We start from the raw sequence: 11,041 nt of genomic DNA, 5'->3' as shown, positions 1-11,041 counted from the left end.
AAACTCTAGCTATTTAACTATTTTAAATAGGAGTCTCTATACGGTTATTAAGGAAACAAGCGCTGCAGTAATAGCTTCCTAATTTAGGGTATTTTAAAGGGCAAGTATATTAATATTGTTTAACTACTTTATATCGCGGAGCTGTATATAAAGATGTTGAAGTTAATTGCGAGTATTTATATAAATAGGGCCCTCTTGCTTTTCTAAGTGGATATTATACTTAGTTCTTAGGTAATTTCGAAAGTTTATAGTAGATTTTAAGTAATATACTATTATTATACAATATTTGCAGTACATAAGCCTTATTCTCTTATAGTGTGTATCCTTATCTTCGTCCAGAGCCCGAGTATATGTCCATAGGTTGGAAGTCTTCTTTTACTAGCGGTTTAACAACTCCTCTGTATTAAAGGAGTCTAATATAGGTGGAAAAAGTAATAAGTCTGCTTTAGAAGCCATAATATTTGGATAATCTATCCGTACGATATTAAGGTTAAAAAATTTTAAGGGGTGCTAAGAAGATCTGCAAATATGGCCAATACTCGCCAATACTCGCCAATATTGATTAGTAACAATATTGATTAATCTGATTGGCAGTATTTATATTGAAAACCACGCTGTCATCAACACTCCACAATTCAAACGTCGCGATACAGCTCGTTAACATGGGAAATACCATAAGCGCCCTGCATAGCTGGCTCTTTTCGAGAAAACGACTGGCATACGAGCCCTTGCTAAGTGCACAAGCTATCAGGGTTGTTCAAGTTCAGTCAGCGGATGCATCAAATGGAATTGTCTGCTCGCTCAAGGCCCTGGACTCCCTCCATCTACAACCGTATCATTGTCTTTCATATACCTGGGGCGACCCCTTTACTTCCAATAAGGCACTAGTACCACCGACCTTCGGGATCAAAGTCGATGATGGACATGTCACCATCACGAAGAACCTCTACGACGCTCTGACCCAGCTCTTCAAGGATCCAGATTTCCGCCTAAATCAACTTCAGGCGATTTGGATTGACCAAATATGCATTAACCAAGCCGATACGGATGAAAAGAATGTGCAAGTGGCGATGATGCATGATATTTTCCACTTCGCAGCCTCCGTACTTGCTTGGTTAGGCCCCACAGATGTCTATGCCCGTGCAGCAATAGAGGCTTACTCTATATTGAATGAGCACGAGCAGAAGGAGCCCGGCTTTTTCAAACGCCTGCGAGACACTACTGAGGCCACACAAGTAGAGGAGCCTGCCGGTATGCAGTTCGATCATTGGATTGGATGTTCCAAGTTTTTCAGCCGTTCGTACTTCGAGCGCATGTGGATTTTCCAGGAGATTGTCGTGGCCAAAGAGATCACTGCTGTATGCGGAGCGTTTAAGATACCATGGGAAGATTTGACGGACCTGGCATGGACGACAAACACATTCGCCGCCTCAGCGTACATCCGATCCACCCTTAGGATCAGGCATACCCCAAAGCATATAAATGCCCACTTAATCTCGGCGTGGAGAGCACGGTATCAGGAAGAAAAAACAGAAAAGCTCCATCCAAACCGGTTTATAGCATTAACGCTACTGCACAATCGTAGTGGGTTAGTCTGCAAGGATCCTCGAGACAGAATTTATGCCAATAGGGGAGTTTGCGAGACCGAAACTCTCTCCGAAGGATTCCCCGAGGGATTTTCCTTCCCAAAAGTTGACTACGGAAAAACAACACGAGAGGTATATACGGAATTTTGCTGGTCTTTCATTCAATTCCGCCAAGATCTCCGACCACTCAACTACGTTGAAGACGCAAGTGTTTCATCACTTCGCAATGATCTGCCCTCTTGGGTGCCAGACTTCAGCTCAGAATTGGAGCCGCGGAGTTTGACATGCTGCTACCCTACGAGCTTCCAAGCTAACAAGGGGTTGGACGAAATTCACACGGAGTTTGACGTAAGCATGGAATCTGGCGTTCTCAAACTGTCCGGCTATATGATTGACACCATTGCCGACGTTGGTGAATCCGGCGAAGAGATTAACGAGCATTGCAATATGCGAAAAATGCTACAGTTAGTGGCGAAACTTCCCAAAGAGTATGCTCCACACGAAGGGTGCCACGAAACAAAAAGCGAAGCATTTTGGAGAACTGTATCAGTCTGCACAAGACTCACAGACGGCTATCCAACTCCCGTGCACCGACGGGAGTGGTTGAAGAAATGGCTGCTATACCACCTAGCATGGGCTAAGGCAAGGGCAGCTGTAGCAAAGTTGGGCGTCGCTCCTACTGAAGTTCGACCCGAAGTCAAAGAAGTATCTCACGAAGCTGAGCTGAAAATGTTGCGTCCAGATCCGTCCAATTTCATACCCTCGATCGAGATGGTGAATCAGTCGTCTAGAAAGTTGGTTGAGTTCTGGAGTCAGTATGGGAAACCAGGTGGGACATCAATGCCCGTTAAGCCAACCGAAGACCATCCAGGTATGGAGGTTGTCGCCTACGGAAATGTCGGTCTAGAGAAGATGCGCCTTTTCCGGACCGCGGCAAATTACATTGGAAAAGGTGCGCAGTCACTGAAAGAAGGAGACACGATATGGATTTTTCCTACGGGAGAGGTTCCCTACATTCTCAGGGAAGTTGAGATGGGGTTTTGGAGGTTCGTTGGGGCAGCGTATGTTCATGGAATTATGGAGGGCAAGGCTAATCTCTCACTAAACGAGGCGAGAAACATTAGCATAGTGTAGCCATGGAGTCGTACCAGCTATGAGTATCAGTATTATTCTTACGACTTTGACCGCGCTAGTACTCGTTTCCAGATACCTCCGCAGTGGTTTCCGATTGAAGTCCTTACCATATTTTTCCTCCTATCATGTCTGGAGACCTTCCGATTGCTAGAGAGACTGGAGCGACAGGTTCTTCTCTATCGTAATGTGATTGCCGCCATCCGCATGACTGCAACCAACCGCAATTCCTCCGACTGCTGCGAAACATGACTGCCTCTTGGATATAGACGTGAACCTGAAGACGAACTTATGGGGAGAAAAAGCCAGTGTCACCGGACAATCCCTGACCCGCACTGTGGTACCAAGCGTTGATTGATTGATCTATCTGGGGGCTCGGTTGTTATCAAATTTTGGTGTGCTAAGAATACACTATATACAATTAGGAAATTACGTGAAAAGAACTACATCCTCCTCTACTAAGTCCGGCTTTCCCCTGAAAGCCAATTATAAGGAGTTGGTGATACTTAGTATAGTATTATAAAGTATCCCTAAACTTCCTCCCATTACTCGGCTACGGCAATTTGTTTAACCCTTAATGACTCTTACTACTCGGGCCCAATTGCTCTCTATCGTTCCCCTTTGGTATATACAAGGCCCTGAAGTAGCTCTAGTGGCGTTCTTGGCGGAGTTAGAGGCATTTCTAGGGGCAACTTAGTTGCTCGTTGTCTTCCGGGATAAATGCTCGTGGCCGAATTGTAGACATTGAAGCCGAAGATGTAGTCATCACACTCTTAGATGGAGCTGATGATGTCCAGTGAGCAGCTGGTAGTAAGACACTCTCGTTCGGATGTTCGTAATGCTTCTTCTCCTTCTTTCCCTCTGATTGCCTCTGGATTCCACCCTTCAGGATTGTTTTCAAGCGGGTCGAAATAACACCAAGACTCTCGTGACACTCCGCAGGTATATCTAGCCAATCCGGGATGGTCCATTTCTCGCACAGCCTGCCATGTGCCCGCGGCACGTGGAAGCCACCGTGGAGTTGGAAGAAGAGGTTGCACAGGTAACAAGCACTCTTAATAGAGCGTATAATCCTCGGTCATGGACGATCTGGGTGAATCTCATAAAAAGGAGCTGCATCTCTGCATGAACCTTCGCGTCCTGAACAGAGGCAGGAATTGAGACCTGAAACCGCTCCACCTGGATGTTCTGAAATAGACTACACTTCCTGTCCCTTGCGGCGCAGACAGGTTTGCAGGCAGCAGAGTAATATCTGCCAAGCTTGTCAATGACCCTGGTAAATGCCTTTTGAGGTTTAGATTACCCGAAAAAGTCCGGAGGGCTGCACTGAGATCGGTTGCCATAGAATATTCGTGGACCTTCTCCACAATCTCTCCCAGACCGCCTGTAGTTCTATTTCTTCAACGGCTAGGTTCGGGATGTTTTCAAGCCTGGCGAACATAACTTGCTGAGCTCGCGCCCCGTCGCAGACTGACCTGTCGTCGACAACTTGGTTCAGCTGACTGATGAGCGCCGGGTTTCCAGCAGTCTTTCTGGTCCTTTTAGCATGTCGTGATCGTAGTCGTGATCGTAGTCGTGATCGTAGTCGTGATAAAATCCAATAGAGGTCCAACGCAACAATCTGTCGAAGAACTGCCTTCCGGTCTTCTTGCTTTGGGTTCTCTGCAAGATGGGATTAGCTGGGTATCGGATCCCGGCCTAATGCCTACTGACCTCGCCGTGCAACTTGCTCCAAAGTCTTGGCAAGCCTCCCCAGTCCGCCTGTCACTGCTGAGAGATCTCCCGTGTTTGATGCTATTCGCATGGTGATTTTTTCTCCATTGCGATGTTCTTCGAGACAGAGCCATCGCCTTGAGGCTGTCATCCGAAGTGGCGGACAGGAACGCTAAGTTGCTAGCGATCTCATTCTCTCGCGAAATACTCAAACGACGGGTTGAGTCTGTTCCAGAGATCAAAGTTTTCTCTTTTGGCAATTCTGGGACCTCGTTCAGCGTCTGGAGGCGGCTGATGTTTGCTGCAATCACTGACGGGTCGTCGCGCCTCCCCACATCGTCGTTTCGAAACTACCGAACGAGATGAGTAATATGAGCGGGATATTTCCAGCAGACCATGTTCTAGGAACTCATCGGTGATGATGATGTAAATCGTCTCCATGTTGTAAACCAGCATGATTGTTCGTGATCGAGGTGACAAAATAAGTCGTCGCATTCGGGCCAGTCCTTTCTGCGGCTTTCCATTTGTTGATTTGTTGAAAGCGACATATCCAAAAGGGTGCGGGAGTACAAGAAGGTACTTTTCTAGGGTCTTTGTCCGGCTGCAAACAGAGACCCATCGTTCGTGAACCGCCGGGGCAGCTGCAGGAATCCATATGGCTTCGTTAGAGAAGACTGGCATATCGTTTTGTGGATGCCCCGGTCTACGTGGCAGTCTGCGCTTAGCCTAGCAAGGCAACGCATGTTGCTTTGAGAGTCGGGTGGGTTGTGCTGATGATGTCGGCAGAGTCGTTTCGCCATGGTGATTTGCACGGACCGGGGAGTTCGTGATGGTGGTTTTACGATTGCCCAGGGCTTGAGGAATGGTGGCAAATAAGCTGTACATTATCCCATACAACGGTAGCGTCCTACCATCAAGTGATCCGTGCACTAACAAAATAACAATTAGGCATCCCAACTTAATCCGATTGGTTCTATTGAGCTAGGTCTTATCGATAACCGTAGGACGAATTGCACCGTTGCAAGGGATAGAGTATGACGAGTTCGTTGATGTAGGCTAGGTCAAAATCCTTAGGTTCGGTTGCCTCAGATTCAGTTGATCTGGAGCTCCAATCTGATTCTGAGGCGACCGTTCGGTTGAATTCCAGTTCAACTTAACTTCGACCACGAATTTTTGACGTTCCTCCGACCGCCTAAAAAACACGCTAAAACCGGGCGCACTTTATATATTAGGTAGAATCTGAACTGAGGTCTTGGCGTCAGTTCAAATCTGAAGGTTTTAGATTGCACACGTCCGTGCAACCCGTAGAGCCACAGACGCGTATCAAATCGGGGGGGGGGGGAACACGTTCTTGCAGACTTTCAGTTCAGATTCAATCTGACGCTTTTGCAACCAAACATTCCCTTAACCGAATCCCCACGACGCTGTGGGGTCCAAAGGCGCTAAAGCCGAGAACATGCCGGACAAGCCCAGGCGACACCTCGAAACCTTTACTTGTTATAACTCCCTCGAGCCTCTCAACCGACGAGATACGTTCGATTTACCTGCTAAGCACCACAATCGTATATGAAAGCAGCCTGTCCTGACTGCCCCTATCCCAATGTAGCTGCCACCGGCCGCTTCTTGACTCCAGGAAGTGTTTCGCCCTCCAGACCAACAGTCATGAGGCACCATAAGACAACACAAACAACTTCGATATGCACCCGACGCTGCATCTTCATCAGCCACATCACTGACCTCGACATGATGTATCGTTCTTGTGCATTCTTTTGATTTGGAGTCCATTGCCACACCTGTGCATGGCAGCACAAGATGGGGGGTCTGGACGCCCATGATGCATAATGGGGAAGTAGCTGGCTTCACCAAAGCTGCAGCACCAGCAGACAGCAGAGCCATGTGAGTTACACGGCATTAGCTGAGCAACAACAAAGGCCCCAAAAGACGAAAACGAGGCTACCAATCAATCCGCTGCTCGTCTTTAATTCCTCACATGTTAGCGATGTGATTTTGCTACGACCTGTATTTTATTGCTTTGCTTTTGTCTTCATTGTGCCAAGTTCCCATCACCTCACATCGTTTTTTATCTTCTTCTTCGCCTTCTCACCTTCTCGCATCCTCAATCAAGTCCAACTTCGGCGTCAACATTCAAGATGGTGTTGAAACCATTCCACACAGAAGCCCTAAACGGATTGTGTTCCAAGGATCAACTAGACCTACTAAACTCTATCGACTGTCTCCGTTCACAAGGCATCAGTCACTATGTCTCATTACCACAGATAATCGTGTGCGGGGACCAATCATCTGGAAAGAGCTCTGTGCTAGAAGCAATATCTGGTGTACCGTTTCCTACTAAAAGTAACCTGTGCACCAGATTTCCGATAGAATTAGTGCTCCGCAAGACGTCACATATCGGCGTAAGCGTTTCGATCGTCCCGCATGAATCTCGCAGCGAGTCTGAGCAGCTCTCCCTCGGTGGCTTTCACGAGAAGCTGGATGACTTCGATGGGCTTCCAACCCTGATTGAGAAAGCGAAAGCAGCCTTGGCAATCTCCACACATGGCAGAGCTTTCTCGAAAGATCTCCTTCGCATTGAGGTTTCGGGTCCCGATCGGCCTCACTTGACCATTGTGGACCTGCCTGGCCTTATCCACTCCGAAACGAAGCAGCAATCGGCTTCCGATGTCGAGCTAGTGCAAGACGTCGTCCAAGCCTATATGAAGGAACCAAGAAGCATCATCCTCGCGGTAGTCTCGGCGAAGAACGATTATGCGAACCAGATCGTGTTGAAGCTCGCCCGCGCTGCTGATAAAAGGGGCAATCGGACACTGGGCGTCATCACCAAGCCGGATACTTTGATTGCGAATTCCGAGAGTGAAGCCATGTACGTCTCCCTTGCAAGAAACCAGGACGTAGAGTTCCGGCTAGGCTGGCATGTCTTAAAAAACATGGACTCTGAAACGGGAGAGTGGTCGTTAGCGGATCGCGACGTTAAGGAGGAGGAATTCTTCTCTCAAGGGATATGGGAAGATCTGCCCCGCTCCCTCCTAGGCATCGACAAATTACGGAAGAGGCTGAGCAAGGTCCTTCTCATACAGATCGCTGCCGAGCTACCTAGCTTGATCGATGAAATCGAAATCAAATCCAATGCTTGCCGCAGTCGGCTGGATAAGCTTGGGGAGCCTCGAGCTACCTTGGACGAACAGCGACTCTATTTACTCCATATTAGTCAATCATTCCAGTCTCTTATTAAAGCGTCTGTGGATGGCACGTATAACGATACGTTCTTTGGGGATGCTCAGTCTGAACCCGGCTATCAAAAGCGCATACGGGCCGTGGTACAGAACCTCAACTTAGACTTTGCGGGGCATATCACCAGACGAGGTCATCGTCGTGAGATTACCGAGTCAACAGGCAACACCCATGTCTCCCGAAGCGTGATTTCAACCACGAGAGAAGAATTCATGGATCATATAGAGCACCTGATGCAGAGGACCAGGGGTCGGGAGTTACCGGGAACCTTTAATCCCATGATAGTGGCAGATTTGTTTCTGGAACAATCAACTCCCTGGGAAGCAATAACTCGGAGCCATATCGAAAAAGTCTGGAAAGCCGCTAAAGAGTTCCTCAGCTTTACAACCACCTACGTCGCTGATGCCGCAACCTCCAAAGCACTCTTCCAAAAGATCTTCGAGCCTGCTTTGAATCAGCTATTGGGAATTTTGAATGCAAAGACCACTGAGTTGCTCACGCCGCATCAGAAAAGTCATCCAATCACATACAACCATTATTTCACTGAAGCTCTCCAGAAGGTTCGCAGCGAACGAAGCATGGATGAATACACGACGATCATAAAAGATTTCTTCAGAGTCTCTTCCCTTGAGTCGGTATATATTGACGACCGCTATGATCTCCACCGGCTTGTGACAGCCCTCGTGCAACGTACGGAACCCGACACGAACCGTTTTGCGTGTTCCGAAGCTTTGGACTGCATGGAGGCTTACTACAAGGTCAACTATTTCTCCTGCGCATCCTGCCCCTACCTCTACAGAACCCTGGCTGATGCTTTCTTGTGTACTTGACAGGTTGCTTTGAAACGTTTCGTCGATGACATTGCTATCGAAGTTATCGAAGCCAAGCTCATCTCCCGGCTCCATGATATCTTCTCTCCCATCACTGTCACTTCCATGCCCGCGGACCTCGTGACTAGCATCGCTGGTGAGTCTGAGGAGAACCGCGCCCAGCGCGAACAATTGAACAAACAACTGGAAGTTCTCATGAAAGGCACTGAGACCTGCAAGCGCTTCATCGGCGTCAGAATCCTTGGTAAGACCGCACCCGGCTTGTCCATTTCCGAACTATCACTCATATGCTAGGTAGATGCGGACGATAGCACGACCCAATCAGGGACCACGTCCAGCTCCGCAAACTACGATCCTAGCGACTCCAATGAGACGTTCGATGATTCAATTTCAGATGTTACCAATAGGTCTCGCACCCGCACGAGCCCACCCCCCGCGGAACCCTCTCCCGCTCCCTCAGAGGAGCCAGGAGCAGCGGATGAATCACAGGAAGAAAGTTCGTTCTCCCCTTCGGCCCCCATGAAAGGTAAGAGGAAGTCGAAATTTGCTGCGCGACGGGCTGTGTTTGAATCTGATTGATTGTTATTCAATTATTAGCCGAACGGCGGGTTCTAGTACTAGAAGAAACACAAATATATGGACATGAAGTGATTGCTGGTGTTACCGTCGGTTGATTCTCAACCTAGTGAATGGCTTGATAAATGTTCACTATTGTGTAAATAGCCACCCTTTGGTGAATGGTCAACTAGATCAGAAAGGAAAAAGCCGTTTTTAATTCACTCGTACTACACGTAACCCTACCCAACACCTCTCACATTGAGGCACGAGGATTGCGGGCCGTGGATGGTGCTTACCCCATCATCTGAAGCTACTTAGCTTTTCACATAGAGGCCTTGGGATGGAAGAGGGAGATCCTATCTTGTGGCCCTGAGATACCATCGCGGTCTGGGCGCCCAGAGAAACATCTTGCTTGCTCATCTCAGCCAAATTCCTAGTCAGACGACATCATAATACGAAATAAGATCTCATGAAGATACCTGTACTCGAATTGAGATAACGAGAAGCTTCCACCCTATTTAAGCCGATCGAGAACCTAGATAGATTAAGAGCAAAAAAAACGTACCTCACTTAATCTTGGTGATCATTCTGCAATTGAAATGCTGAGGTGTCCCATTTAAGTTGACCGAGACGACGTCATTTTCCAACTCAATTCGGCTAGGGATCTTGGACACAAAACGGGAACGGTGATCTATTTTGGTGCAGATCACGGTTCGATGTTCTGTCGACCGCAGACTCGACCACAAACTCCTCAACCACAAATACCCTGATACGAAAAAAAAGCCAAGGATGGAGAAATCTTAATCGACCGAAGTTGGGATGCGCGACATTGCTCTGATCCTCTCCGACTAATCCTTTTGGTTAAAACTTCGGCTGGTCGTCCTCGAAAATGGGTAATGATGACTTCCACCACATATACATCTAGATGTAGATGTGAGATTAACTCATTTCAATCAACGTATGACTATGCACATACTGATATAAACATTCGACTTTCTTGTGACATAACTACCAGGACAATCCTGATAGATAACATGGAAGCGATTCCATTCACTCACCCCGGCTTTCCACCACGGTTACCGGTAGAAGGGACAGGGATCCTCGTGCCAAAGGCGTCACCGTCCTTGGCCTTGTCGATGTAATCCTATATATCCTTGAGATATTCCGCAATCCGTTGTCGCGGCTTGGGAGGAGAGATGTTGACCCTTTCGTCGTGGTTGCCTGATATAGCCAACGCTGTACGAACATCTCTGCAATGCCAGCGTTTCAAATCACACGTGGCAGTAAAATCGCATATCACATGATATTGACAGGTTCCATCTTGATGGAGTTCGCGACACCCATAGTAGCAGGTGTCCTTCGGAAGAAGACTCTTGAAAATCTGACCCATCGCTGTCGTCGGAAGAAGAGCTTGGTGCCGGTTGACGACGGCGCATACGGACCAGATCTGGCAAAAAAGACGACGACGATGGCGATTAAAGCGGACGAGAAAGGCAGAAGATGTTGGGAAGAGCCTGCCTGCCCAAGCAACTGCATTAGCAGGGACAAGAGGGAAAATGAAGTGAGAGAGGGAGGTGGCTGAGAATGAGAGGTTTGAAGGAAAGAGGATAGAGAAGGGAGGGTGGACGACGAAATATAAGGACCGCCATCTTGAGTCACAAGGGGACGGAGAGCATCCATTTTCTGCTCCCCAAATGGGTTCCGCAGAAAGTGAGAGCGAGAATCAGAAGCGATTCTTGAAATGACAACTTGACGTCTCACTTGCTCTTTTTTGGTGTTCCCGCAGCAGTCGGCCAGGGTCCCAGGTATAGTAATACGCGAGTGTTGGAGCAGCGCGAGATTTTGGCAAGTCGGCTGCGGAAAACCGAAAACAGCAGCCAGTTTGCCGTCTGCTCCTTAAGTAGAGTAATTTTTGAATATAAAAAGATCAGAAAGTGTGCACGAGGTGGCCTGAACTTCTAATCGGCAGCGATG

The 11,041-nt window shown here is 48.0% G+C and overlaps 4 protein-coding genes across 4 annotated transcripts; 3 read left to right on the top strand and 1 right to left on the bottom strand.

Annotated features, from left to right (window-relative positions):
- Positions 1-643: 643 nt before the first annotated feature.
- On the top strand, positions 644-2,203 carry K441DRAFT_606117 (uncharacterized protein; the record flags this gene model as incomplete). Its single annotated transcript, XM_067645391.1, has 1 exon — positions 644-2,203. A coding segment is annotated over exon 1 (1,539 nt), but the record flags the coding sequence as incomplete, so codon positions are not given.
- A 1,598-nt stretch (positions 2,204-3,801) lies between these two features.
- On the bottom strand, positions 3,802-4,710 carry K441DRAFT_15445 (uncharacterized protein). Its single transcript, XM_067640216.1, has 3 exons — positions 4,431-4,710; positions 4,021-4,379; positions 3,802-3,969 (listed from the first exon to the last, which is right to left on the bottom strand). Exons 1-3 carry the CDS (start codon positions 4,579-4,581, stop codon positions 3,916-3,918), a joined length of 564 nt encoding a protein of 187 aa, XP_067506708.1. The 5' UTR covers positions 4,582-4,710; the 3' UTR covers positions 3,802-3,915.
- Positions 4,711-6,580: 1,870 nt separating this feature from the next.
- Positions 6,581-9,268, top strand: K441DRAFT_704005 (dynamin family protein; the record flags this gene model as incomplete). Its single annotated transcript, XM_067653509.1, has 3 exons — positions 6,581-8,437; positions 8,513-8,753; positions 8,808-9,268. 3 exons carry the CDS (start codon positions 6,581-6,583, stop codon positions 9,086-9,088), a joined length of 2,379 nt encoding a protein of 792 aa, XP_067506707.1. The 3' UTR covers positions 9,089-9,268.
- A 1,054-nt stretch (positions 9,269-10,322) lies between these two features.
- On the top strand, positions 10,323-10,649 carry K441DRAFT_675274 (uncharacterized protein; the record flags this gene model as incomplete). The annotated part of the gene is made up of 1 exon (XM_067650839.1): positions 10,323-10,649. One exon carries the CDS (start codon positions 10,323-10,325, stop codon positions 10,647-10,649), a length of 327 nt encoding a protein of 108 aa, XP_067506706.1.
- Positions 10,650-11,041: the final 392 nt, after the last annotated feature.

This window comes from Cenococcum geophilum, assembly GCF_001692895.1.
Source record: "Cenococcum geophilum 1.58 unplaced genomic scaffold K441scaffold_10, whole genome shotgun sequence".
Classification (NCBI taxonomy): domain Eukaryota; kingdom Fungi; phylum Ascomycota; class Dothideomycetes; order Gloniales; family Gloniaceae; genus Cenococcum; species Cenococcum geophilum.
This window is presented reverse-complemented; position numbering and strand designations above follow the sequence as displayed.